This window comes from Rhamphochromis longiceps, linkage group LG8 (assembly GCF_057381845.1).
Source record: "Rhamphochromis longiceps isolate RC_006_pf linkage group LG8, R_longiceps_female_GT1.1, whole genome shotgun sequence".
NCBI lineage: Eukaryota > Metazoa > Chordata > Actinopteri > Cichliformes > Cichlidae > Rhamphochromis > Rhamphochromis longiceps.
Genome location: NC_140564.1, coordinates 13,954,172 through 13,981,999, shown reverse-complemented (window position 1 = coordinate 13,981,999; position 27,828 = coordinate 13,954,172). Strand labels below are relative to the sequence as shown.

The window sequence follows — 27,828 nt, the reverse complement described above, 5'->3', positions numbered from 1 at the left end:
GCTCAGCTCCAGATAGTGTTGGAAATGTTTGCAGAAAACTGATAGAGATTATATTATGCAAGTAAGACATATATATATGTAGAGAGAGAGATAGCTAACAGCGGTTCTTGCAGGGCAGATTTGTTTTATTTCCTCCAATGCCAAGAATATCACATTAGTATTAATCTGGGCACACGGGTCAGACAAAAAGTTGGGAAGGTAGGAAGTTGTTTGAAATGTGCTTTACTGGGTGGTTCAGCCAAACAGAAAAAAGGCAAATGTCCGTGACCTTTTCTGTGTGTATTGTGCTTCCACACAGATTGGAAGAGTCTAGTGCTGCTCTGTGTGCCCAGATGGAGCGTTTGGAACAGGAGATGGAGCAGGAGAGGAAGAAGCAGCGCATGCTGGAGATAAAACTCAGAAACTCTGAGCGGGCACGGGAGGATGCGGAGAATCGCAACCGCCTCTTGGAAAAGGAAATGGAGGATTTTTTTGCCACGCTGGGCGATCTGGCCCTTGGTGCAAGGACTAGTGACCTTTGATACACGGCCTCTCATCTGTCTTGGGGTGGGGGTGGGGCATTTTGTGGTATGAGTCCTAACTCAAAATAAGACTGAAAATAGAAAATAAAGAAAACCTACTTGTGCACATGCGTAGAGATCAGATAGAAAATTCTGAAGGAAATAAACTTTGACTGTTTTCTTTCTGAGGATCATCTCTACTAAACAGCAAGTGGTCTTGATTTTGTTACGCATGCTTCAAACTCATTTTACAAAGATGGCCCTCCTGTGATTACTGCAGAGGTTTGTCTTACAAATTGAGTTCAGGTGCCTGGATATAAATGGTGGAACATAATGTAACAATTTATGAAGTGGATAGCACTGACTTCTTTAACCACTACTTTAAAAGGACAATAACTGAATGGATTTTGTGTTAAAAGTGTGCAACTTAAGACAGTGGACTGCTGTCTATCTGTATGGGATCTTAAAGCAATAGCTTCACATTTTGGGAAATACACTTATTTGCTGTCTTGCAGAGTTAGATGAGAAGTGTGAAACCAATCTCATGCCTGTATGTCAAAGAAGGTGCTAAAGCTAATAGCCATTGAGCCTAGCTTAGGGGCACAAACACGAGGCTCTAGAACCATTGGTAAAGAGCCATTTTTTAAGAAGTTTTTTTTTTTAAGCTATTAGGCTATTGATTATAAAATGCAAAAGCCTACTGGGCTTATGAACACAGCTTCATAGTGATTGTTTCAAAGTAGGCGTAAACATGTTAATAGGTAGCTAAGACATAAATAGCTAATACCTTAGAGATATTTTCTTACACTTCACAGTTATTCTGCTTTGTTGATGATTTTAAAAAAGGGAAAGTAATTAGTTTTTGTTAGATCAAAATATCATTTTAGTAATAAAAACTTAAAACCAACAAAGAATCATTAATAGACAAAAGCTGTTATGCATGGTATGGTAAAAGACTTTAATTTACACCTGTTAGTAATAAGTCATTATACACCTAACAGGTGGTGTTTCCTACGGAGCCCCGCAGGGGACATGGGAGAAAAAAAAATTAAGACGGACTTTTGCGAGATCTCGCAAAACTAACTCGGGATCTCGCAAAAGTTTTGCGAGATCTCGCAAAACAAACTCGGGATCTCGCAAAACTTTTAGCCGCATTCTTCGGACGCCGGCTCGAAGTCGACCGGGAGGTCAAGGCACGATGTGCCGGGAAAGCGGTGTTCCTCCCGGCTGAAGTAGGTCTCGACCTCCTGTTAGCTTCGAGCTAACGGGAAGAATGCGGCTAAAACTTTTGCGAGATCTAGCAAAAGTTTTGCGAGATCCCGAGTTTGTTTTGCGAGATCTCGCAAAACTTTTGCGAGATCCCGAGATAGTTTTGCGAGATCTCGCAAAAGTCAGTCTTAATTTTTTTTTCTCCCATGTCCCCTGCGGGGCTCCGTAGTTTCCTTCATCATACACCTCAAAAAGCATTTTGGCCCCATACATAGATTTTTTGGTCAGAAATTGCTAGAAATGGCTCGTTTGATAAAGGTAGCTAACCAATTAGCCTAGCGTAACACAAGTTAAAATGGTGGCCTAGTATTGTTTATATATAAAAACTTCACTGACACTTGCAAAGCTAATTGATTAACATATATAATTTCATTTTCTGGGCACTTAAAAACTGAAATATTAAGAAAATATTAGGTTGTGGTTTTCATGCTAACCCGAGGTAGCTATGTCTAGCGTTAGTATGCATGATGATATTGGACTTTTTAGCTAAAACTTGGCAAGAAAGCAAATACACTTCCCAAAATGTCAAACAGTGTCTTATACTGCAGGGTCAGTTTAGGCTGTAGAGGAAGCTAGCAAACACTTTTCTGTTTCAGAATTTGAAAATGTTAGTTTCTAAAAAAGAACTGTAACTTTTACAAATTGACCCTTTTTAAATATCATTTTAATCTTTTAAACACCAGACACTGAAATTATACTAGGTTAGTGCTGGCCAAAATCCCATTCATGTACTGTATATCTTCAAATCTGGGCAAATGAAAGTTTTTGAGTAGCTTATAACTTCTAATTACGAGTATTTTGTACTATTTGGGTAAACTGACTCCTTAACTACAGTGGTAGCTTTAGGAGGTTCAATTTGTATATTGCAACACAAAGGCAGGTTTAAGAAAACTACTCTTTCCAAACAGTTTCTTTTCAGAGGGGAAAAAAAAAGCAAACGCATTAACAGATGGGACTTCTGCCATAGCTCTTCTTTTATCCTCAGGCTCTTCCAGTGCCTCTCGTCACCATCGACATGGTTCCCGAACTCATTTGATGGCAAAGCCTCAATCTTTGGTTCGCTCTGATCCTCACTGATGTCAACATACCTTTAATGTACAGATAATATAACAGGTTCTTTTCAGCTTAGCACACGGGATATGTGCCTCAGTACATGAAGTCCATTTACAATACACAGTAAAATACCAAAGCTAGACCGCCTCAGTTCGCTCACGAGAGATCAGAATGGCCTGCCTGGAAGCCATGTTGATTTTGGCACACGAAGCTGAACACTGCCCTCAAAGAAACAATGGAGTTTCCTGGTTGTGCCTTCAGGGAAGTGTTCTGAACTAGGAAAAATGAAGTGTTGCTTGCTTGTCCACAGATGTGGTGCATATACTTCTCCATAATAGCTTTTTTAAAAGACATATGGAATAAACTGCTGATGCTGATGAGTCCCTCGAAGGTGCCAATTCTTGTGAAAGTGAATTGTGAATTGAATGGAAGTTTTGCATTAAGAATGTATCTTTATAGCGAATGTAATGTGTCGTTGATCAAACCAGCCCGATAGAAAATTGTAAACAATAGAGAAAGCATCAAACTCACTGTAACACTCAAATGTCTGCTCCCAAGATGAGTGAGTACTACTGAGTTTTGTGAGAACGTTATCTTCAGCATCTTACCATTAATCAGAACATCGAGAGGTGTAACTAGTAACAGTCAGTCCCCGAAGGGCCCCTTAGGCAGTACAATTATATGTGAAAGCGTGCTTTTGGTTGGGCAATGTGACCATTTTTTAAAGAGCTAAAATACAGTGTTGTTATATTGACTTCATTTGCACATGTACACGCTGGTCTAACTCTTTGATTCCAACAGCCTTTTACTTTTCTCCTATATGTCTCATGACGAAGGTTAAATGTTTGTTATTGCTCTGCGGATCATCTATGGTGCTTATTTATTATGGATTTCCACTATTGTAACAAATGACCATGTATGGAAATAAAGGTGACAAGGATTACACACATGACGGTGATTAACCTGACCTACTGGAGTTTCTGTTAGCGTTACAGGTGATAACTTAGCGCTCCACCTTCTGTTCAAATATGGCCACTTTTGGCCCCAGAATCAAAATGGGTGTGGTCAAATCCTGACACTGGCCTCCAATTTTATATACAGTCTAAAGCAGCGGTCCCCAACCTTTTTTGCGCCACGGGCCGGCTTATGTCCGACAATATTTTCATGGATCGGCCGTTAAGGTGTCGCGGATAAATACAACAAAATAAAACTAGTACTGGTACCAAAAAAAAGAGGATTTATTCATAACACACGGGAAAAGACCCATGGAAACAGAGTTAATGATAAAAATGATTTAAAAAAAAAGAAAAAAAAGCGATAAACCATAAATTTCACACCCGAGCTTCAACTCTTGCGGCCCGGGGATTGGGGACTGCTTGTCTAAAGTCTTAGCCCAAATAGCAGATGCTGGCTAATAATCAATCCAATACTGGCACACCTCACAATCCTGTAATACTTAAACTTTGAATGATAGAATAAGCACAACACAGTGAGCATATTTTGATCTCACAGAGATAATAAAAAAGTGAACCTAGCTTCAAAGTGATGCTAACTGCCATTCTTTCAGATTAGCAACATAAAACAACTGCACTGTTGCAAAAAGTAGAGTTTTCACTTTTTACCAAGTAGGCTAAGTTTTTTAGTGGATTTATGATGGCTGATGATCCCATTCAGAGTAAAACGGTCCAGGAAGATAAGTTTTAAGATTCAGCTACTTTGGAATAGATAAGATGCAAGGGTACCTAGACCTGGGGTATAGAGTACGCTTGGGGAGTGTGATTGTGTGTACAGTGTCTATTTATGTCTGTCTCCACGTTGGGTGAGTGTGGCGTAAGTGCATATGAGAGCATGAGGGTGGGAATGGATGTTCGTTTCTGTGTGTGCCTGTTTGTCTGTGTCTATATGTCAGGTCGGGTATCAGACACCACCTCTCTAGGGGCATCTCAGGCCCTCCAAGGTATGGAGGCCTATCTCCCCCCACCACTCCCCCTGTCAGTGGCAGACACCCTCAGACATCGGTGCGTTGGTGGTTCTTGGTGTCCGGGGATGGGCGTCCAGGTATGCACCGGCTCACTCCTGGTGGCTGCTTGTCGGGGCCTGGAGCGTGGGGCTCGCTCGGGCCCCTTCGGGGGTGTACACACAGGTGCTCACACACACAAACTACACCCTTTTTGGCTCCTACCTCAAATTACACTGTGCGCTGTCGATCTTACGTGCTGCACAATAATATTCAATATTTACTGTTTTTTACTGTTAGATTATCGCAATGATGTTGTTCATTATATTGCTCTCTTTTCTTGCTTGTTTTCTCGTTTTTCTTTCTCAACAGGTGATTGAAATATGTATTTTTTGTCTGTTTGTTTTGTTTGTTCTTTGCCCTTTATCACCGTTCCTCTTCCCCGCTGTTTTTCTTTCCCTACCTCTCTTTTTTTCTCCCTTTGCTTTCCCCCAGTCATGTCTGTCCCGTGTGTAGCAAGTGAAAATAAAATAAAATAAACAATAAAAACAAAGGTCAATCAAATGGACCAATGCGGCAAGGCCGGGATGGTCCATTTGGTGAAAGAAATCCGTTGGGCATCTTTCTTTGCCTTTAGACAATAATTCTGATGGCAAAAGAACCAAACGGGACAGGCGAGGAAAAAAAAAAGAAAAAAGGAATAGATAAGATGCCAGGATGTAGACGTACATGGTGTTTTTAGGTTCTCATTCAGACCCAGCTCTTTGTCGATGCCTAGCTTCTTATTCAAATACGGTCACTTTGGTTCACAATAAGCAGAAAACAAAACAAGATGGCAACTGCAAAAAATACTAGTCACTGATAGTTTACTTTTTTTCTTCCGTTTCCACAACTGACTGTTCCCATCCTTGTTTCAGGTCATTTGGTCTATAACAGTTCTTTCCCAATGACATCACTCAGGCCATTAAACAAAAAAAAAAAAAAAATCAAACAAGCCATGAGTGGTCATCACTTGTTAATCTTAACTATACCTGCAAAATATCACAAATAACCAAAAACACACACACATCAATACTTGTCCTTAGCTGATGAATATATCAACTGACCCAAACTGATTGTCTCAACAGAAGCTACATTTTGATTGAAAGGGTTTCATGAATGTTTGACATGTGTGGTGATGTTTAAGGACAACTACATGAATATTTTTTTTATTATTATTTTCATTACTGTTATTATGGTGCTTCACAGTTTGCTGGTCCTAAAAGGTACTTTATGTAATTACCCGCTGCGAATCTTAAATAAACCTTGCACCACCAGGGGGCAGTATTTTACCAGGTGGTATGTTGAAATGTTTGATTTTTTTTTTTTTTTAAGCCCAAGACCACTTTCTGTATCACCCTTTTCCAGGAAAAATGTGTCTTTAATGACTTTCACAGTTAAATAAAGATTATACCGAATATACATATTCTGTTGATAGTATTAGTTACTTCTGGGAGGATTTAAATGCAGGGATTTACCGCGAGTACCCTTAAGAACTGCATTTGTCTTTATTCACAGACACAGACATACAATGAATGAATCAAAGTGTATTTGTTTTATTTGCAGTATATTTTATTTTTTTCATTTTTTTTTCCGTTTTTGAGTTTTTAAGAGGTGGCATCATCAGATCCCAATGCATGTATTCTAGTAGTGCACTTCTTTGTGGGTTGCAGTTTTTTGGGTGTCGCAGATCCAGGAAATCTTAAAACTACTTGCATGGCTGGATTCACTAGCAAACATTACAAACCAGCACCATACATATAATGAATTCTTGTAGGTATTGACTCATTTTTTGTGTGAGTTTCTTAACAATATTATTCTAAGCATGTCCCCAAATCAAAAATCTGTCACCCATGTGTGAGTCAAAGAACTTTCGGTCTCTGCATCAAACTCCAGGTGAAAGACTTTCTTTGTTTCTTTGTTTTTTGACGGGTAAGACCAAATACGTAACATTTTGACTATAAACAAGTCACAGAAATAAAAACTGATCTTATTCATTTAAAAAAACAAAAAAACAAAATCAAAACAGGGATTGACAGTACCAAACATTTTCTTTACCTTCAGGAGACAGCTAACAAAGGCTAGGCCCATCACATACTACTCGCACAGTTTGCTGAAGGTATTGCACATTTAGTTCAAAAACAAAAAGAAAACAAAAAAAAAAAAAAAAAATACATATAACAATTCTCTTACTTCTAGGTGAAGTATACATAATGTACAAAACTAGAAGTCTGTTGAAACCGACAAATAGTACACTTTCAAATAAATAAATAATGGAATCTGTTATTCACATGTCTTCGATAGCTAATTCTGCAGGCGACTATATGCAAGAACAGGCAGAAATTCAGCGTGAGGTAGTTCATCAAAGCTGACTTGAATCAGAATGAAAGTGGTTGAGAGATGTAATAATGACAAAAACAACAACCTCAGAAGAAGAAAATACTCCAATTATTTGTTCCTACCGATGGGCTAAGAAAATTAAGAGCACTTTACAGAACATCATCTTTCTTTTCAGCTAATATGACAATTTGATGCATACCACTGCTTCTCTGCATTAACTGTGTCATTTAAAAAAAAATCAATTTTTAGTTTACAACATTTAGTTAGAAACTAAATGACTGCAGGTTGATTTTGTTGTGCTGTATGGGTGAAGCTCCACAGCTGCTAACGCTGTACTTTGTCCTTAAACTTGCAATCTTTTTAATAGCCACGAGTCGGCTATTAAAAATAAAGCTCGGAGAAACAGCACTCTGCTCTGACCTCAGTAAACACTTTCCTGTTTTTATGTAGACGTCATCACAGAGACTGCGTCCATCTTTTATACTTTAATACAGTGTAGCTCAGTGTAAACGCTAACATTTGCCTCTTAACACACCAGATATTAAGCTAACACCAGGCTGCCATTTTGGATGCTAACTGTCCTGTAGCTCACTGATAGGGCCAGCTTTTGCTTTGTAATGTAAAATATTAACAACTGTGCAGCTAAGTGATAGCCATGTTTGTCTGCTGATATATGAAATACTATTGGCTGTGCAGCTAAATGACACCAGCGAAGGTAGTAACATGACAAAAAAACAATAAACAAAACCAACAGTTGTTTCGCTAATAAATTACATGCTAGCTCAGGAAAGAAAACATGCCACCCTTTGGGAAAATCTGTTTTGAATAATGTGTGACTGTTGATCTGATAAGTTTGGATCTGATAAGGTTTTGGATAACTAGCTGGCTTATGTAATATGTCCAGCTTAGGACTATTAGCGAGCATTAGCCATCACAGAGTGGTGCAATATTAGGCGTTTACGTTAATTTTACTATAGATAATTTTTCAGCTATTTAGACATATTTTATGGTTCAACCTGATTGAGTAAAAACCACTAGATGTAAAGTTACTAGTTGTTATAGATCAATAACATGAATAGGGTGCGAATTCAGAACCTGACACCGACAAGGCCCTCAGTGGTGTTAATATTTGAGAAATCATGCTGTTAATAAATGGTTAAATATCTGGCAGAGAAGTTGCCTGAGTGGAGCTACAGTGTATGCTACAGTCTAAAGATAATGTCACCACTGAAAACAACAGGATGCAGACGGTGTTGTCTTACACAATTTGACAATCCTAGCACTGTAGCATGTACTCCTCTGCTGTCAGCATCCACGATCCACGTGAGAGCGCATCACATAAATAAATATTATGCAAACATTTGGTGGCAGGCAGATTTGCTGCAAGAAAATAAGCTAATATGGCTAGCTGATTCAATATGGCAAGGACATTCTTTTCAGTTAATACAAGTGTTATGTGCTATATGTGATGTGGCTGCATGGCTCTGCCTTTTTTCTACTAGTGTCAATCTGCCTTTCTAATATTAAACTTTATCCAAAGCTTTTTAAAATACTAGCATGAATTCAGTCGCAGAGTTTGCTCATATAGTTTGATCCAGCACTTAATTTTTCTGTCCATCAGTCAACAAATTAAATGAACTACTTAAAGAAAATTACATGTATAAAAATTGTCATTATTCTATATGTTGGTTGCTGTCACTGCAAAGAAACACTTCTTTTTACTTTGATGAAAGACCTTGATAAAACTGCCTCTTCTTCTGAAATGACTCCAACAAATGCATAAGCACCTCAATGCATACGTCACCACCACCTTCTCCTGCAAGACACCGCAGTCTCTTGCTCAACAGTCCAAAACCAAAACAAGTAGAAAAATATACAACACGCTCGTGAGAACTACGACCTCCCCTCGCACGTCACCGCTCTGACATGGAAACTACTGTTGTTATCCAGAAGCTGACGGATAAAATGCTCCCTCCTACACGCACTCAGGAATGAATGACAAACAACAGGCACTTTTCCTTTCAACACAAAAATCATATACACTTAAAACAGGACGCTATTATTGCATACAGTAAGAAAAAATTTGTTTCTTTTGACTCTGGTTTTTGTGCTGCTAGGTTATATAGAGATAGTTCGTTTGAGCCATAGTTACAGGCAAGTCTAGTTCGCAAAGTGTTCGCTGATTATTACGAAAAAAAATTTGAAAATTAAAAACAAAAACACATTACTAATAACGGGATCTGAGAGTAAGGAGGCACACACCTTTTACACCTAACCGCTGTCGCTCCGAGATGCCAAATATCAACACGTTCGCATGCGTTCTCGAATATCACGTCGCCCTACTTGACCGAAACACATTCCACTTACGCCATCGCCGACTTCACAACCTCAAACTACTCTACGTCTTACAAAAACCTCCCGAAGCACAATGAAGAACATTCTGAAGTCCTGAATTGATACCGAAACTATTCCGCCTATCTACTTCCAACGTGTCGCACAGCCATCTGCAGATAAGAGGTACTTTAAAAGCACTTAAAAATAATACAGAAGACAGTCATCAAGAGGATATCCTGCAGGACCTAACTGTGCCATAACCAATCCTGTAGTAAGAGGTTAAAAAAAAAAAAAATCAAATCAAATCACATGGTGAGAAAATGTCAGCATTTTTAAATGATGGGAAAAATACGTTGATTATAAAGCTTTCGTTAAAGTTAAAATTTACAATGAAGAATGTAGTACTGACTCAAAAGAGTTCAAATAAAAGGATATACATATGATCTAATATCCACATTATGGGAGAGAGAATAGAAATGGGGGGAGTGCTAAGACAAAGTTCGTCAATTAAATTAGGTTTTCAATGGCTCACTGCAAACTTGTATCGAAGAGTAAAACTACATCTACAATAAAATCTGTACAAACTCAATCTACACGTATATGGCAAATTGTAAAAGCAGTAGCTTAACAAGTGGAGAAAAAAAAAAAAAAATCACATTGAAACATTTTACAGATATTTCTTTAAATTTTCACTGTTGGCTCATACAAACCGGAATATAGTGAAATGATAAAAATTCTCTGATCATCTCAGGTTTCTGAAAAAATTAAGAAATTCCACAATAAATTACAGCTAGGACTCAACTGAAAAGAAATCCTAATTTTGTTTTTGTTTTTTAAAAAAAGAAAAGAAGTAAAGAAAAAGACTACAGCTTTCATTAAAAAAGAAAAAGATCTGTCCTTTCAGAAATGTTTCAAACAGCTAGCTAGTTAAAGCTACACTACTGAAGACGAGCACGGAGGGGAAGCAAACACAGCGGGTGGGTCTAGGGGCCGGTGTCGGGCTGGTGGTCTTGGATGTGACCAGGTGGCGTGGCCCAGCCCAGAACCAGGTGTAGGCGATAGTCATCTGCAGCAGCCCATTGGGCCGGAGGCTGTAGCAGCGGCGGCGGCAGGGCCCGCCGTCTCCAGGCTGCTGTCGGTGTCGGTCAGGGTCGGGTCGGTGGACATTGAGGAGACATCGTTGGCGGAGGTGGAGGAAGAAGTGGAGGGATGGTGCTGGTGGTGCTGCTGGGGGCTGCTGCTCACTGCTGCACCTGTGCTATGAGAAGCAGGGATGGGCCTGTGGTCAGTCACGGAACAGCATTGTGCTTTAGCAGCTGATCTAATAAAGACGGGATGGTGAAGGCTGGTTTTTACATTTGACAAACCAACGAGTGGATTCATTCTGAACCACATGCCGTATAAATGCCTGAATGTATCCGGTTTATCTACACGACTTTGAAGATTCACCGAAATAATAAATAAATTAACACAAATGTGAGCGCGGGTCACGTCAGGGCCAACGCTGTTCGCATCTGCTCCCATTAGAGCGATTACGGAAATGAAATCAAAGCGCTGCAAATGTTATCTGAAGGAAAGCATCTTAGTCTCAGATACATTACAATCACTTGCAATATAGTGCAGCAGCCGTGATCATGCGCAGACGTCTTGTGCAGTGCAAACATATTCATCTCTTCCATTACAAACTCATTTTAAAACCTTCTCTCACATAACAAAGTCCACCAACCTATGGACGCCGGCTGTCCCCTGATGACGCCGTTCTTCGTCCTTTCTTCCCAGTCTAGCACTTCTTTATATATCAACTCTGTAACAAACACAATGAAAGCCATTTATTCAGATCACTTTAAAAACTGAAGAAGAAAAAAAGGGTGAAAGACAGTTTTAAGATGAGGTCATGCACAAATGTTTTTCTTCTTTTGGCAAAAAGCTTCAGACTAAAAAATGGTAATAAATGAATGCCCAGTTTACACGGGAACATTTCACTCTAAGGAGACAGAAATGGGACAGTGTGTCTTCAAGCCATCTGTGTGTCACATTTACACTTTCAGGTGTGAACCTCCTGTTGTTATCACTGCTCTGCTAGGACAGGGGAGCTTAAAGATATTCAAAGGAATACTAACATGGAGAAAACACCTCTTTTACTATTAAAAAAATCTAAAAAAGCTCAAATATTTCCAAAAACCTGAACCTAAAGTGATGAGCTCACCATTTTGCTCAATCTAAACATGTGACTGGACACAAGAAAAACAGCTACTCAGTTTAGTTTTTACGGCATTTAAAATTAATTTGAATAATAAAACATGCATATTAGTTTAAGGAAAAACTGGTTCTACTTGTTTTGCTTGTTTTTCAGTTTGTTTTGTTTCATAAAAACAGATGTGATTGTATTTAAATGTAAGAGTCGTGCTAGCTAATGCAGCACTTACACTGTGCCCACCCCATTCATCCTTAAGGCTTAACACCACTAAAATCAAACGTTTGTCATTAAGGACAAATTAGCTAGCGAGAACTGAACAGCGCCTCTACTACCTGAGGAGACTGCGGAGCGCACACATTCCCAGATCTCTGATGTTGAACTTCTACAACTGTGCCATCAGCAGCGTTCTGACGTATGGATTTCTAGTGTGGTTCCCCAGCTGCACCAAGGCCGATCAGCAAGCACTCCAGCGGGTGGTGAAAGAAGCTGGCAGAATTATTGGAACAAGTCTGCCAGAGATCAGTAATATCTTCCCCACTCGCTGTCTGAGGAGGGTGCACAGTATCCTGCGGGACCAACATCACCCTGCGCGCCACCTTGTCCATCTGCTGCCCTCAGGGAGAAGGTACAGGTCTATACAGGCCAGAACATCCAGACTGGCCAACAGCCTGTATCCACAGGCTGTGAGGCTCCTGAACTCTCTGCCCCCCTCTCACGGACAATAACCATATCCAACTTCTTAATAGCAATGAACTGGTCTGCATTGGTGCATCATATCTTTATTCTCTTCCCCCTCCTGCCCCCCCCCCCCCTCTTTCTTAAATAGATAACTATCATATCTGATATCATATCTCACAGTACAATAATATTGAATGGGTTGCATTGTTGTATTTTGTCATGTTTCTCAGGTCTTTGTCTGAATTTCTACGAACATTATTGCTAAGGATTGTCTTATTGCATTGGAGTCACACTGGGTTAAATATGTACACTTGGGTTTTAAGGGGTATTTATTATTTTCTTCTTTTTTTTTGGGTTGTATGGAAGCCCCAAACGCAATTTCATTGTTCTTGACAATGACAATAAATAAATAAATACTAATACTAAATACTAAAGCTCTGATGTTCTGGCCGAGGGGACCAACGGGGGAAATATGCTGCTTTGGACACAGAGTTATTTTCAGCAGAAAATGAGGACTACGTGTCTGACACTGGGGCATTTATGGTTTCTGACAGACTGTGCAGAGGAAAACATGCAACTCCCTTCCAGAACAAAGATTAAATGTCCCACAGGCTGTGAAGCACAAAGCTAGACCAACCTTATGCCTCACCCTGTAAACGGCTAAGTACTTATGACAGGAGAGGAGAGGATCCTTCCTACCTTTCCATTCCTCCACTGTGTGCTCCCGCTCATCCAGCTGCTTGTCTGTGATCACCGGTGGTGGCTGGAAAGAAAAACAGAATAATGTGTCTTTTTACCAAATGGTCACACATTCATATCACATCCGCACACATTATAGACTCAGGCCATAGCTTAAACCTTTCCCTTTTCAAACATTTAACAGAGCAAAGAGAAGATGCTGATGCTGCCTCTTTAAGAGACAAACGCCGACGCTAGTAGCCTCTGATTTATGAGTGTTACCAAACCAGAGGTCAAATTTACAGAAGTCATTCACATACAGCAGGTGTATGAGGATGTCTCGGACTCAGTGAATCCCGAGTTGAAAAATACTGGCGACTACAAGTGGTACCCTCAGCCTGCTATTAGACACACCTATGGTATTACTACATCACCTTCTTCAAGTGTTCACAAGGTTTTCATAAAATCTGACCTCTGACCATGAGGTCAGAGGTCACTGAGACTCAAACCCATCTGACCCATCAGCCTTCAGGCAGGGGAGAGGAGGAAAAAGCAACAATTCGCCTCATTTCCCAATCTGCCAAAACGCAGTCAAAAATCAATCTGCACTGGCTGAGTCACAGCGTTTCCAAGGAGAGGCTTCACATTTGTCACCATCTCAATTTTAGAGACTGAAGCACAAAGACACAGCTTTACAGTTTGTAGTCTTGAGACAGAAAAGGGAGCTTAAAATGGCATTTGAAAGGTGTTAAACTTTACCTTTTCACTTGTTTTACAGGAAAATGTTCAATGTTCTACAGAGGAAAGCTACATTGCGGCATTCCTGCTAAACTTCAAAAGACCCTTAAATCGAATTTTCCCATCAGCTATTCAATATGAGGGATATATTCCAGCCTAAAGTAAATTATATTACACTTAGAGCGGCTTTGATGTTGCACATTAAGGATTTTTTAAGAGGTCTGAAATGGGTAGAGCTCAGGTGTGATTGCCATAATCAATGAACATAGATGCTATTAGCAGTGATAACCACTTCCATGTGATTATCACTCAAACAGGAATGCAATGAAAATACACGAAACTCAAGTACTTACTGCCTCCACCTCAGTTGGGTCGTACCACACGTTGATATAGGGGTGCTGGAGAGCCTCATCCACTGAGATCCGCTTTGATGCATCTATTACCAGCATCTTTGATAGGAGGTCACGGGCTTGGCTCGCTGAAAGGAAATAATTGAACATAAAAAATATGCAGGAGTGTGCGGCTTGGTTGATGAGATGCATTTCCTGTTGAGATGGGATGTTGGTGCAGGAAACAATGTAGGCAGCAACCGCTTTGAAATGTAAACGAATGAGTATCCATGAGGAAGGGAAAAAATTCATAACATAATTTTCGTGGTACCACTTATAAAGTCCTGTTTTTCCATAAAGGAAAAATTCTGCTTATATTAAGCTCCAAATGTATATTTTCAGACCCATTTTCTTTCCTAATACAGCGTCAAATCACAACAGTCCCTTCAATATTCTTTATATTGTGAGGTCCCTTCAATAGTAGTGAGAAAACCCCAACAATCAGACAACCCCCTATGAGAGAGCAGGTGGTGACAGTGGGAAAGAAAAACTCTTTAAAAAGGAAGAAACCTCCAGCAGAACCAGGCTCAGGTAAAGGGAGGCCATCTGCCAAAATTGGTTGGGGGTTCACAGTTGAGATTAATCCCCATTTGTCTTATTCTGTGACCCTAAGTTTGCCTCTATCTGAATCACACTGACCATTCCTTTTTAAGTTAAGGCCTCACTCACATAGAGACTACAAGTGACCTCTGTGTGACTAATCTACTAATCGTGAAGGATTACAGGAGTTTGCTCGTTGTTGCCAACTTGTTTGCAAACATTCACCAACTAGTTGCTAAGCAGCAGTGAAACTGAAGAGTGAGATGCCACTCAGAAACAGAGCACGTTCAGCTTCAGAGTAAAAGCTGTGTCATTGATTGATTTCAGCAGTAAGACAACTTTTACTTTCAGGGCTAAAATTCTCTGCACCACACTTTTTCAAGTTTCACTACTGCTTGTTGATTGGCTAGCAAGTTTGGGCATCAAACCACGGGCGACTGTGCCAATCTACTAGCAATCAAAGCAATCACAAGGTGGGTTTTTTTTTTAACTCATTAAACTTCTTTATTCAAGTAAAAGTGAAAATGTACAAGCTCTGAAATATACCCAAAATAGTAAAAAGCAGCTCTTTGAAGGACATTTCTACCAGCTTTTTTCGTGCCAAGCTAACTGAAGCTCTTGTTCTTTTAATTATATAATGATAAAATGTAGCAGTCCATGGGAATACAAACGTTTTTTGTTTTTCTTTGCCTCTACACCTAAACAGAAAAAAAAGAGCAGTCAAGGGTTAAAGTGGGATTTGGCACATGGGGGAACGCTAATATTGGTGAAAATGGCTGAGTGTACGGAAAAGCACCACAAATCACAATAATTCCTGTTGTGAGGTCCACAAGGTGGTTTTTGGTGCAGCGTAGTCTTTGTGACCATTTTTACCCAGGGAATACATATTCTACCCTAAACTAACGGAGGTTAATAGGAAGTCATGAACCAATCCTGTATGACTGAGAGAATTAAACTTTCTTGTGATTGGCTATCCCTCCCAAGCAAAAAGTCTGAACGGTACATGATTAGAGCTTATTTGCTCACTCAGAGGTTTGTACCTGTGATGTCTATTTTAGGGTTTTGACACCGACTCACACAGACCTTAAACTAGAAAAAAAACTGCACAAAGCCTTTAGAACAAATAAAGCCAGCTTTCAAAACACTGCTCCCCGATGCTATCCAAGATGGGAAACTCACCGAGGTTTTTGCCTTTTCAACAGAGAACATGTATCCACTTTTGTCTCCATTTGAGCCTGTCAAGGACATCCGCCCTGATTATCACACATTGTTTCACATTCTGTATGAAACCTGACAGAGTGAGTCATCACAGCTAATTGATGTTGTTAAAGCAGAGAACTTAAGGGGGGAACACACTGTCATCACACGTTCCTACCTCTGTGAAGTAACAAGGACTGAAAAAGAACGACTTTTTTTTTTTGCGACATCTTACAACAGCTCTGTGGCACTCACTGTGAGTGTTCCTGTCACCACCTCTGCATTTACAGAGAAAGACACGCTTGAGGTGAATTCCTCTTCACAGAAGAAACAACTTTGGTGCTGCCGGCTTCTAGAATAAGTGGTTAAGCAAAGACTGCCGCCGAGCAGTGATCTTGCTTTGGCTTTGCTGTCAGCAGATATTTGTTAGGTTGCAAACCCAAAGCACATGTGGAGGAGAAGTTCATATCTATACGTCCTTGAATGTGTACTCACTGACTACCCACGGACTCATTTGTTACACTTCCAAATGCAAAAACAACCCCCCCCCCCCCAAAAAAAAACCCTCTAAAAGGTCACAGATGATAAATTCTACATTAAAAAAAGAACAACACAGCTTTACAACAGTGGTTTCAAGCAGTAAAACGGAAACACACTGTGGCATAACTAATGACTGCCTCATTGCTCCTACTAACAACCATCCACCAAAACTGTTTCAACACTCATTACCTTCTTATGCTTGAGTAAGAATTTACAAGACACCCCTACCTTTCAGTTTATTGTGCTCAGAGTCTGCAGGAAACAGGACATCAGGGAAGAGCTTCTCGAAGCTGTAGCCAGCATACCGTGGCCGGTTCTCCACATAGGTCCTCACGGACTGGTTGAGCTTCATCAGGAACTCCTGAGATGGCGTCCCCAGCTGCTCGATCACCTTGTTCCACTGGTCAATATCTTTTGGTTATAGTGTTAAGAAAAGCGTACGGCTGGATTGGAAAACAAGATGCTCCAGTTTGAGAGAAGTTTGAGGAATGTTTGATCTGGTTTGGACATGTTCCCCAAATACTGAGCTGATAAAGAAAGCTCAAACAAAACAAAACAAAACAAAACAAAACAAAAAAAGAACGAAAGCAAATGACTACAACCACAAATAGCTACAACACAGCTTTGAAACTAAACGATTTTCGTTTGCACATTATTCCTGTAGAAACCTGTTAGGATGGGCTGAGTGGGATACACACAATCTGAAAAAAACAATACACACACATATTTCAAACATCTGCACTCTGCATAGCTAGACGTCAAGTGAAGCAATGTGAGGTTCACCTGTAAGACATCCAGATGTTGGAAATACAAGTCACACACATGTAAGGACAGATAACACATTCAGACTGCTTGTTCACATCTTTGTTCATCCTCAAACATGAATGAACAAACAGAAGGAGAAACCTAGCCTTGAGAAAACAAAAAGCTCTGGTTGTTAAGTTCCTAATGCCAAAGTACATTTGCTATGATTGATTTTTTTTTTTCTTTATCCTTTAGTCTGTTGTTTAGCAGCTTTTGTGAATGTAAATAATTTGCATAAAGACAAATCAAAGCTACCGACTGCTAGCATCCTAGTAGTAAGCTAATGAGGAAGCTAGCCTTTAAGCCATGTTTTCAACCAAACACCCTACACTGCTAAAAAGATCCGATAAAAACAAATCAATTGACAATATCATCCTTGACTTAATTTAAAGAGGATGGCATTGACACAAAGCTACAGAGTGGCCTTTTTTTCCACATAAAAGGTGGAGCTGGCTTTTGGATCTTAAACTAAAACCAATTGGGGAGGGCCTAAAACCAGCATTCTCTCTAGTGTCCAACAGGGGGCGATACTGGTGTTTGCAAAAAGCCTTGTTTGAAAGTTTGTAGTAAAAGTTTGTATTTACCTCGGTAAATACTTTCCTGATCTTATGGGCTCAGTCACTTATTCTGAATAAAACTTTAAGTCCATTATGTGAATTTTTGTTACTTTAAGTGTCAGAAAGCAGGATTGTTTAGGATATTCTAGCAACTGCGGACTGATAGTCAGTGAATGTGCAGTTTTACAGTCTGATACATAATACACCTAGATGATGAAATTCTAATGTCGTATTGAAGTTTAAGACTAGGAACTAGTTGGTGACATCATGATCAGCCCATTAATAAAAACCCATAACTACTAAACAAAGGAGCTCTTTAACAATATGTTGTTATATAGGGACCTTTTTGAATCAGGGCATAAAATGCCTGTATTCTTTCCCTCCACTGCTTCACAGTTTCTCTAGTGGGATCAAATAGGGTTGTAGTGCATGTTTACTTTCTTGTTAGAACCATTTATATTGAACAGGGTCTGATACAGCATAATAGAAGTGCTAACCTTGGTGTAATAAGACTTACTGGGTCACCTAAATAGATTGGAGCCATTATTCTTGTCACCACATAATTAAACTTGTACTTTTCCTGCTGTAAGAAGCCAGCATTTGCCATGAAAGATGGCTACAATTCTTCCAGCTCTGCCACTGCGAGTGATGAATGTCGACCCTGAGCGCAATGTCGTCATCGCTCATTAAACAGCAGGTTTGGCAGGTTTTTTTCCCCCCCTTTTGTGTGCAAAGATATGAACAAGATGTCAGACAGAGGATGGGACAACGGTCGTTTGAGGAGGACGGGGGTTTGGATGGAGGTTCAACTTAAGGATACGATCAGTGCCTGGAAACAACACACTACCCCGGACCATTTCAGCCATGATACAGCCAACAGACCAGACATCAACTGAAAAATGAAATGACAACCACCGAATTAGCATGCAGGACTGAAAACCAAATGGAAAACAAAAATGAAAATAAGAACAAGAGGAGAGGGGAAATTATAATCCATAAACACGATGATGTTCGTGCAAGGTGACACATGACGCAAAATGACCTGCATGCATCTGAGAGCACTCTCACACCTGGATCAGTGTTTAACAGGTGTTTGTCTCCATCATAGCTGCAAAAATGTATGTTTACTTCTCCTTCAGACCATGACTTTTAACATTTATGAGAACTTTGTTTTTTTGCAAAAATGCAATTTAATGTTCTCTGTATCCTCACTGCAACTTAAGCTGGAAAGTGTTATCTAATGATGCCAAGAAATCATTTTTTTGTGTTAAATTTTAGATTAAGAGTTTTTCTTTCACATTACAACAAAAGCCATACGCTAAGCAGTTCGAGGATACTGGAGGGCATTTTATGCAGTTCACTTCTCAGCTATGGCAGAGCAAACTATCAATTCTATTTCAGGTCTTTCGTGTGACAGTCATGGTGCTCGAAGCAACAGTGTTGCTGCTCGAGTGAGTGAGGAGGGAGTCAAGCCAGTGGATCTGCAGGAAGAGCAGGTGGGCGGCTGCAAGTCAAGGTGTCAGGCAAATCCAAGAAACAGAATTTCTATAGCTGCGATGTATTTGATGAGAAAGAAAAATAACAAAAAATAAAAATCAGGAAACAAAAGAAGATCTGAAAAGGTGACTGTTTTGAGGCCATCTTCATTTCACATGAAATGCCAGACACTGCTACAAGCAGCTCAAGGATACAATCCCTTCCTGGAAAAAGGATTTTGTGGCGAACCATTTCTGCCATAATGCAGCCCACAGCCCAAATATCCACTACATATGCGCAGCATCAAAGGAGGGAGAAGAGAATAACCCAAAACAATGAAATAAAATAAGAAAGAAAGATGCAACAAGTCAGCAGGAAAAAAAAAGAATCAGGTCAGTGTTTCTGATGAGCATTAGTTTTTATGAGACCCTCTAATTGTTTTTTGAGAGGGGACTTGTACTACCTGCACCTGTGCTCTAGGGCAATATGTACACTTTAAATCAACAGAATTTTAAAAGTAACAAACAAACAGTGCAGCTCTCCAATTACATTTAGTGTTTTTGCTTCCACCTGACTCTCAGCATGTTATTAGCCAATGAATTCAGTCTTTATTTCCTTACTGGGACAGAACATTATAACAAAACTGTTGCACTCGTGGGCTTCTCTAGACATTTTATGTCCAGTATTACGGTAACCTAATGAGCTGTGCTGGCATTCACCTTACAGTGTCTGCAGCTCAGTGCTGATAATGTCAATGTCTCACACAATCACAGCAGAGAATCTCAGACTTCCCACAACAAGGCCATCTTCTTAAAAGGAAATGCTCATCTAACACAAACCACCGGCACCACAGCTGCACCCAATGCGTCTCCCTAGCTTTTACTGCACTGTTATAGATTTTTATCTATATACAGAACTGAGGTTTTAGTGGTGATAGGTTTTAATCACATATCGCAGTACATCTCTTATGTTTTGTTTCATCTCTGCTAGCTTTGGGCTGCACTAATTCACAGCACAGTCCTCCTAGTCCTCTACTAATCTTTCTGCTCAACTATATGATATTGGTGCTCTGGCATCTAATGGATCAATATGACATATTATACCATACGTCAACTTCTGCGCTTCAGACTGCCTTGCTCAAACTGTGATGTGTTTCAAGCAGGGGTGCACGGTGAAACTGCTGAAGCATGCATTAGTGCCTGTATTCATACTGAGGTTTACTTTTTGGCTTAGCTGAGCTGAGCTCAGGCAACCTGTTAATAAAACATCAAACACATGCTAAAACACTGCTGGGCACCACAGTCCTCAGACAGGAAGTTCCCCACAAAGCACCGATGCCACACATGCCAACTCCCCCCCCTGAGCGTAACCTTTACAGGAAAAGGGAGTGTGTGCCTGTGTGTGGGAGAGAGTGTTTGGGAAGTGATCCTGAAACATCTCAGGGGGTGAGGGCCATGCAGCAGGCCAGGCAGCAGCTCCTCATTAGCCGGTCGCTGTCAAGAAGCCGCTTCATCCACTTCCTGCACTTACCGTTGGCCTGGTAGCCCATTCCCAGGATGACTTCAGGGGCGCGGTAGTAACGCGTCACCACGTAGGGCGTCATGAGGAGACCAGTGGCGGCCGTCCGGGCCAAACCAAAGTCCAGAATCTTCAGTGTGCAGTCGGACTTTACCACGATGTTGCTGGGTTTCAGGTCCTGTTCAAACACAACACCACCGCAAAAGTTACAACCTGACATAGATTAAACATTTCACAAAAGACAACTAAAAGACTTGACTGAAAATCAAACTCGCTTTGCAAGGAGACTTTTTTTTGGTGCAGGGACAAATATTCCTAGAAATGTCTATATATGGGGGAAACAGTCGCTGGTGTAATGGGGCTCAAATATCAGGGTTTGTTTTCCCTCAGAAGAGGCGATCATTCTCTCCTCTACTAAATGAAAAGCTGATACCCACCGAAAGGATGATGAATCACTGTAACCACAAAGTCTTTGTTTTGTTTGGTTACACCATTTCATCCTTGTTTATCTGTTCTCTTGAGTTCAGTGTGTTCATTTCCCTGTGTGCTTTTTTTTTGGCAATGCTTCCTTACAAGAACTTAAAAAACAGCCCATCTGCTCAAGGGTGTCTCCTCTCTTCTGAAGCTAACCTGACAGAATCGAGAGGAACTATAAGCAATCCTGCGATAAAGACTCATTGCCTATGGCTATAACCTGGCCATATGCCAGGTGATTTATTGCAATAATTTCCCCCTTTCAATCTTATTTGCATGCAGGCTAATCTGATAACATCTTAATGAGCCTCGTCTGGTTTTGAGAAGAAAATAAACAGACTACACCTGAAGGGTACTCACTGGCAAACGCTAATTTCAGGAAATCTTTAATGCGCTACAGCTGAAAATCCTCCTGATAATAATTATCATCACTTGTTAATCATAAGAACATCAGACTGGAGGGCTAAACCACAGTCAGTCATACTGCCACCTCCATAGGTAGCTTCTGAGCAGCTGAAACAGACCAGAGAGCTCTGATCACTGAGACAATGCCCCCAAAAAAACGAGAGCACGATCTCTGGCGATCCGTGACTCACGTTGCATCTGTTCACCTGATGAAAGCTTCGCGTGCCAAGCTGTGCCAGTGTGAGCGAGGCTGGTTAGCTCCGCCTGCGGTTCAATTAGTTCTGGCTGGCAGAGCAAGAGGAGCTCTGCTAATCTACTGGAGCACATCTCTCTGAGGGTGATTGACAGGAGGCTGCCAGTCACTCTGTAAGTGTGTCCATATGAAAAACCTATTCATACAGCTGTTGATGCCTCAGGATGTGTACTGTCATTCTGTGTGTGATCTTTCAAGGTAACGACAAGTGTGCAGTGTGTGTCTCCACTGCAACCTGTAAATGTGTGATTGTGTTATCTGGTGCTTTCATGTTAGAAACGTCAGTAAATGTAAATGCAATGAGATCCAGTCAACTGCAGCTTTAAAAGAGCGCCTTGACATTTTAGCAGGCAAACTTATCCTGTGGACGGGCTGGAAGGTTCCACTTTTATGTCTGCACACTAAAGAAGCTGCAAGAACCCATAAAGCTTAGCCCACAAGCATGCCATCTATAGTGTATATCATGGCAGGAAGTTAAATTACATCACATTTTACTTAGAGATGATTTAAGCATTGGTTTGCACAACTGGTCAGCAAAAACGTACCACCGTCACTGCCTTCCTCCAACCACCCTACTGTGTTTTCACTACTACACTTCGATATCTTTCAGTAGTCTCATATTTTTCCTTTGATGTGAAACTTTAAATTCATAAAAACACAGACTTAACTCAGTGTAAGCTTCAGCTTGCAACTGCTCCCAGTCACATCTGTACAGCTGCATATATGGCCCCCCTGGTATGGCTTACCCTGTGTATGATCCCTGCGGCGTGCAGATGTTTGATTCCACATAACATCTGGTAGAGCAGGTACGACAGCCTCTCGTGGTCCAGCTCCATCTGAATCACCTGACAGAGGTTGGCATCCATCAGTTCCATTACTAGATACCTGCAAGGAAAGAGGTTCAAATAAGCACACAGGCAGAGACAAACAAACACAGGGGCTTTTTATGTTTGTTTCAGTGGGTGTATTACAGTGTATAGATGCAGCATGTGCACGTGCCTGACTCTGTATTACGTTTCCTACATGCCAATAGAATATGAAGCGACATTAAAGTGTGAGATTCTCTCACCCAATCAGCTTTAATTTGCCTGGCATTTTGGAAATGACAGTACGGTATCTCCTCCAAACAGTGATGATGTTATCACAGTTGTCAGCTGTTACATCATCAGTCACTACATGGAGTAAGAAACCGCTGACAGATTTTTTTTTTTTGTTACAACAAAAACAAAAAACAAAGCAACATCTTTGTGTGAGAACGATCATTTACAAAGCAGAACCTGTGCTTGCACACAGCTTATAAAATACTGAAACTGGCTACAATGCATTACCAATAGTATGGGTACACATATGTATGTGCCGGTATACATTCAAGTAAACAAACACCAAAGCAAATGCAGTGTTCATCCTCCAACTCTGCGATGGCCCCGCTACCCTCTGGCTACGATTTGTCCAGTTTCCTTTTTAGCTCCACAGCAGAGTGTGTACACACACACACACACACACACACACACACACACACACACACACACACACACACACACACACACACACACACACACACACACACACACACACACACACACACTCTCTCTCTCTGGGCTTCAAAAGGATGGCATTAATCATGTTCGTTCCCATCATACTCTTGGTAACCATCACTTCCCCCACATCCCAGCATTCCCCTCTGATTTTACAGCTACTTACACGGACATCTTGTTGACTTCGAAACACATCCAGGGCAACTAAAGTGCATTCATACATGGCACATATACAGTGGGGCAAAAAAGTATTTAGTCAGCCACCGATTGTGCAAGTTCCCCCACCTAAAATGATGACAGAGGTCAGTAATTTGCACCAGAGGTACACTTCAACTGTGAGAGACAGAATGTGAAAAAAAAAAATCCATGAATTCACATGGTAGGATTTGTAAAGAATTTATTCGTAAATCAGGGTGGAAAATAAGTATTTGGTCACCTCAAACATGGAAAATCTCTGGCTCTCACAGACCTGTAACGTCTTCTGTAAGAAGCTTTTCTGTCCCCCACTCGTTACCTGTATGAATGGCACCTGTTTGAACTCATCATCTGTATAAAAGACACCTGTCCACAGCCTCAAACAGTCAGACTCCAAACTCCGCCATGGCCAAGACCAAAGAGCTTTCGAAGGACACCAGGAAAAGTATTGTAGACCTGCACCAGACTGGGAAGAGTGAATCTACAATAGGCAAGCAGCTTGGTGTGAAAAAATCAACTGTGGGAGCAATCATCAGAAAATGGAAGACATACAAGACCACTGATAATCTCCCTCGATCTGGGGCTCCACGCAAGATCTCATCCCGTGGGGTCAAAATGATCATGAGAACGGTGAGCAAAGATCCCAGAACCACACGGGGGGACCTGGTGAATGACCTGCAGAGAGCTGGGACCAAAGTAACAAAGGTCACCATCAGTAACACACTACAACGGCAGGGAATCAAATCCCGCAGTGCCAGACGTGTTCCGCTGCTGAAGCCAGTGCATGTCCAGGCCCGTCTGAAGTTTGCCAGAGAGCACATGGATGATACAGCAGAGGATTGGGAGAATGTCATGTGGTCAGATGAAACCAAAGTAGAACTTTTTGGTATAAACTCAACTCGTCGTGTTTGGAGGAAGAAGAATACTGAGTTGCATCCCAAGAACACCATACCTACTGTGAAGCATGGGGGTGGAAACATCATGCTATGGGGCTGTTTTTCTGCCAAGGGGACAGGACGACTGATCCGTGTTAAGGACAGAATAAATGGGGCCATGTATCGTGAGATTTTGAGCCAAAACCTCCTTCCATCAGTGAGAACTTTGAAGATGAAATGAGGCTGGGTCTTCCAACATGACACTGATCCAAAACACACCGCCCGGGCAACAAAGGAGTGGCTCCGTAAGAAACATTTGAAAGTCCTGGAGTGGCCTGGCCAGTCTCCAGACCTCAACCCCATAGAAAATCTGTGGCGGGAGTTGAAAGTCCGTGTTGCTCGGCGACAGCCCCAAAACATCACTGTTCTCGAGAAGATCTGCATGGAGGAATGGGCCAAAATACCAGCTACTGTGTGTGCAAACCTGGTAAAGAGCTATAGTAAACGTTTGACCTCTGTTATTGCCAACAAAGGTTATGTTACAAAGTATTGAGTTGTATTTTTGTTATTGACCAAATACTTATTTTCCACCCTGATTTACGAATAAATTCTTTACAAATCCTACCATGTGGATTCATGGATTTTTTTTTCACATTCTGTCTCTCACAGTTGAAGTGTACCTCTGGTGCAAATTACTGACCTCTGTCATCATTTTAGGTGGGGGAACTTGCACAATCGGTGGCTGACTAAATACTTTTTTGCCCCACTGTATATAGTATAGCTACAGCTCTTGACAGGTGAGTGTCAGGCTGGTGACAGATTGTGGCCAATCAGCCTGAAAACTGGTTCATTCCTGTCACCAGCTGATTCAGTCTGTGCTTTTCTAATATTCACCATGAAATGTGCACACCTGACATCCCACTGACTATAAAGCATCATTTCCCTGAAGTATTTAACGTGAGGCACAACAAGAGATCCGGCTAAGCCCCCAAAAAGATCATCTAAGCCCCCGGCGTTCTGTATCCTGTATTGATTTGAGCAGCTGCGATTTGACTCGCTGATACTCACACATCTTGGAATTCCTCCAGTGTCTTCTGTGGTGTGAATACATTTAACAGCCCAATAATCTGCAACAACAACAACAAAAAAAAAGTGTAATTGCTGGAGTTGTTTTGTATATTTGACAACATCTTCACATCCACGTCCCTGGACACGAAGGCCAACTCTTAATTTGAAAAGTTAAACGAGGAAGCGTTAGCATTATTTATGAATAACAGCAGGATAGTTTCCTCATTCACACCTCCGAGGCAGCAGCACCGAGAAGTTTGTGGTCATTCAAAACACTATTTTTTATGGTTCGTTTCCATGTGTGGCGCTCAGCAGGTTCTGCTTTAAAACAAACATATTGTCCAGTTCTTTTTGCTTCCCTGCTGACTCATACTTTACACAACTCTGAATATAGTGACTCTAAAGATCAATACTTAAATCATTGTAATGGACAGGAATGAGAATAGCATTTAAATGCATCCTGCTAACACTTTTCAAAGCTAATTGTCCCCTTTAATTTCTACTGTACATTCTCTGCTCCTGCTTAAATTATACTTCTATTCAATGCTCAGGTTTATCTACATGAAATGCACCTACACTATACAGTCAAAAGGTAAGGCTATCCTCTAACGTCTAAAGAATTAGACCAAAACATTCAAACCATGCAAAAGAAACAAAAATGCCATTAAATTCTGGCTCTTACATTCTTGTGGTTGACACATTTCATTAGCACCAGTTCCCTGTAGGCCCGTTTTGCATGAGTTTGATTCTGAAAGGGTCGGCTCAACTTCTTGATGGCAACGTTCCTCTCCAAGTTGTGGTCGTACGCCGAACTGGGGTGAAGGAGCACAGGAGAAATTCAGTCAGCAATAATGGATGTTAAAAATTGTTCTTTGTTTTTGTTGTTTTTCCCTGACGGCCAAAGGAATATGAAGATTTTGCCTTTTTCAGCTTTATTTATTAGGGACAGTAGAGACTGACAGGAAAGGAAGAGCAGAGGAAGAGAGAAATAGCGCCACTGAACTAAAGTGAGCCAAGTCTGTTGCTAATATTTTGCCCATAATATACACCTAAGGGGAGCTATACTGAATGTGGCAGTCTCTAAAAAGTTATCCCTTGTGTTGCACTTAAGTCCAAAAATCTGTAGTTCTGCAAACTGCCATAAAGCCCAATGACCCCTGGGTTAAATGACCAGCTTTACAATAGAAACAAACATGTTTACATCCCATTACCAAAAAATGATTTCCCCGGTCATGAAAGCCATACACGAACTACATTTTGATATAAATCATCAAATAAGGTTTCGATGTTGTGTATGTTTAAAGGTTACAGAAAGCTACAGCTTCACAGCCAGTAACAGAACCACTCGACCTGAAGTCTTGACCACGTTTGCGGCGCCTTTTGAAGCATTTTTAATATAATCATTTGACAAATAGCATGCCTTGCTCGGTTTTAAATCTGACCAAATATACCATATGTGGTTTGAGAGAATTTTAGAAATCCATCTAATAGAACATATAACACGCTCCCCGAGGCCTTAGAAAGAGAGAGGGAGACCTATTTTTTACATTATTTAAACAACTAAGCTTGGTTTTTCTTCATTTCTGCAACCAAAATATTAAATCTTTACACCCGTACGGTTTCCTTTTAAATAAAAGAAACAAATTTAGTTGGTAATAACGGATAAACTGAGGATCGGAAATTTCTATGCAGAATGAGTCAGCAAACTTTGTCTATTGAGCAATACATTCGGACAGCCCATAATGCCTCCTCCTACTTTAAACTTAGGTTGGTTACTCTATCTGTTAAAAACAAAACAAAAACAACATCGCTGCCAATGAGCTTAGGTTTATAATTGGCTGGATAAAGCACCACGTAGACCCAAATTCTTTTCTTGTCAATGCCGGCCATAAGTGATGTTTCATATACAGAGATGTACATTAGTAATGCCAAGTATGCTTTACACTGTCAGAGGAACTTTAGTTATAACTGTAGAAAATGCGCGAACATGTTTAGTCCTGCTGTGCTGCTCTGTTTTATGCCGCTAAAATGTCAGCAAATGCTCTTAAATGTCACGTTAAAGAGCTCCACTGTGCAGCTGTCATAGAAATAAAATGAATAGTCAAACAAGTGTACAAACAAACACATTTACAATTGTTTTATGTAGCATCCCTCTGTAGGATTTTCTAGTAATATTTTTATAATCTTCATATGAGCGGATTCTCTTGTAGGTGGAACTC

The 27,828-nt window shown here is 40.7% G+C and overlaps 2 protein-coding genes across 6 annotated transcripts in view; one reads left to right on the top strand and one right to left on the bottom strand.

Moving 5' to 3' along the window:
- Positions 1 to 6,108, top strand: part of arhgap22b (Rho GTPase activating protein 22b) — a 59,263-nt gene extending 53,155 nt beyond the window's left edge. For both annotated transcript variants that reach the window (XM_085415871.1, XM_085415872.1), the window contains one exon: positions 299 to 6,108. In XM_085415871.1, coding sequence (XP_085271997.1) covers positions 299 to 521 — 223 coding nt within the window. In that variant the 3' untranslated portion in view covers positions 522 to 6,108. The remainder of the gene's footprint in view (positions 1 to 298) is intronic.
- A 250-nt stretch (positions 6,109 to 6,358) lies between these two features.
- The window catches only part of mapk8b (mitogen-activated protein kinase 8b), a 34,892-nt gene continuing 13,422 nt past the window's right edge, over positions 6,359 to 27,828 (bottom strand). Inside the window, exons 2-12 of one of the 4 annotated variants that reach the window (XM_085415876.1) lie at positions 26,292 to 26,421; positions 25,610 to 25,668; positions 22,683 to 22,821; positions 20,817 to 20,982; positions 19,463 to 19,573; positions 18,631 to 18,702; positions 16,678 to 16,860; positions 14,137 to 14,261; positions 13,067 to 13,130; positions 11,219 to 11,296; positions 6,359 to 10,745 (exon numbers count right to left, since the gene is read on the bottom strand). In XM_085415876.1, the coding sequence (XP_085272002.1) occupies positions 10,555 to 10,745; positions 11,219 to 11,296; positions 13,067 to 13,130; positions 14,137 to 14,261; positions 16,678 to 16,860; positions 18,631 to 18,702; positions 19,463 to 19,573; positions 20,817 to 20,982; positions 22,683 to 22,821; positions 25,610 to 25,668; positions 26,292 to 26,421 (1,318 nt within the window). In that variant the 3' untranslated portion in view covers positions 6,359 to 10,554. Of the gene's footprint in view, positions 10,751 to 11,218; positions 11,297 to 13,066; positions 13,131 to 14,136; positions 14,262 to 16,677; positions 16,861 to 18,630; positions 18,703 to 19,462; positions 19,574 to 20,816; positions 20,983 to 22,682; positions 22,822 to 25,609; positions 25,669 to 26,291; positions 26,422 to 27,828 lie in introns of all 4 variants that reach the window. The other 3 variants (XM_085415874.1, XM_085415873.1, XM_085415875.1) reach the window with 3 other exon arrangements.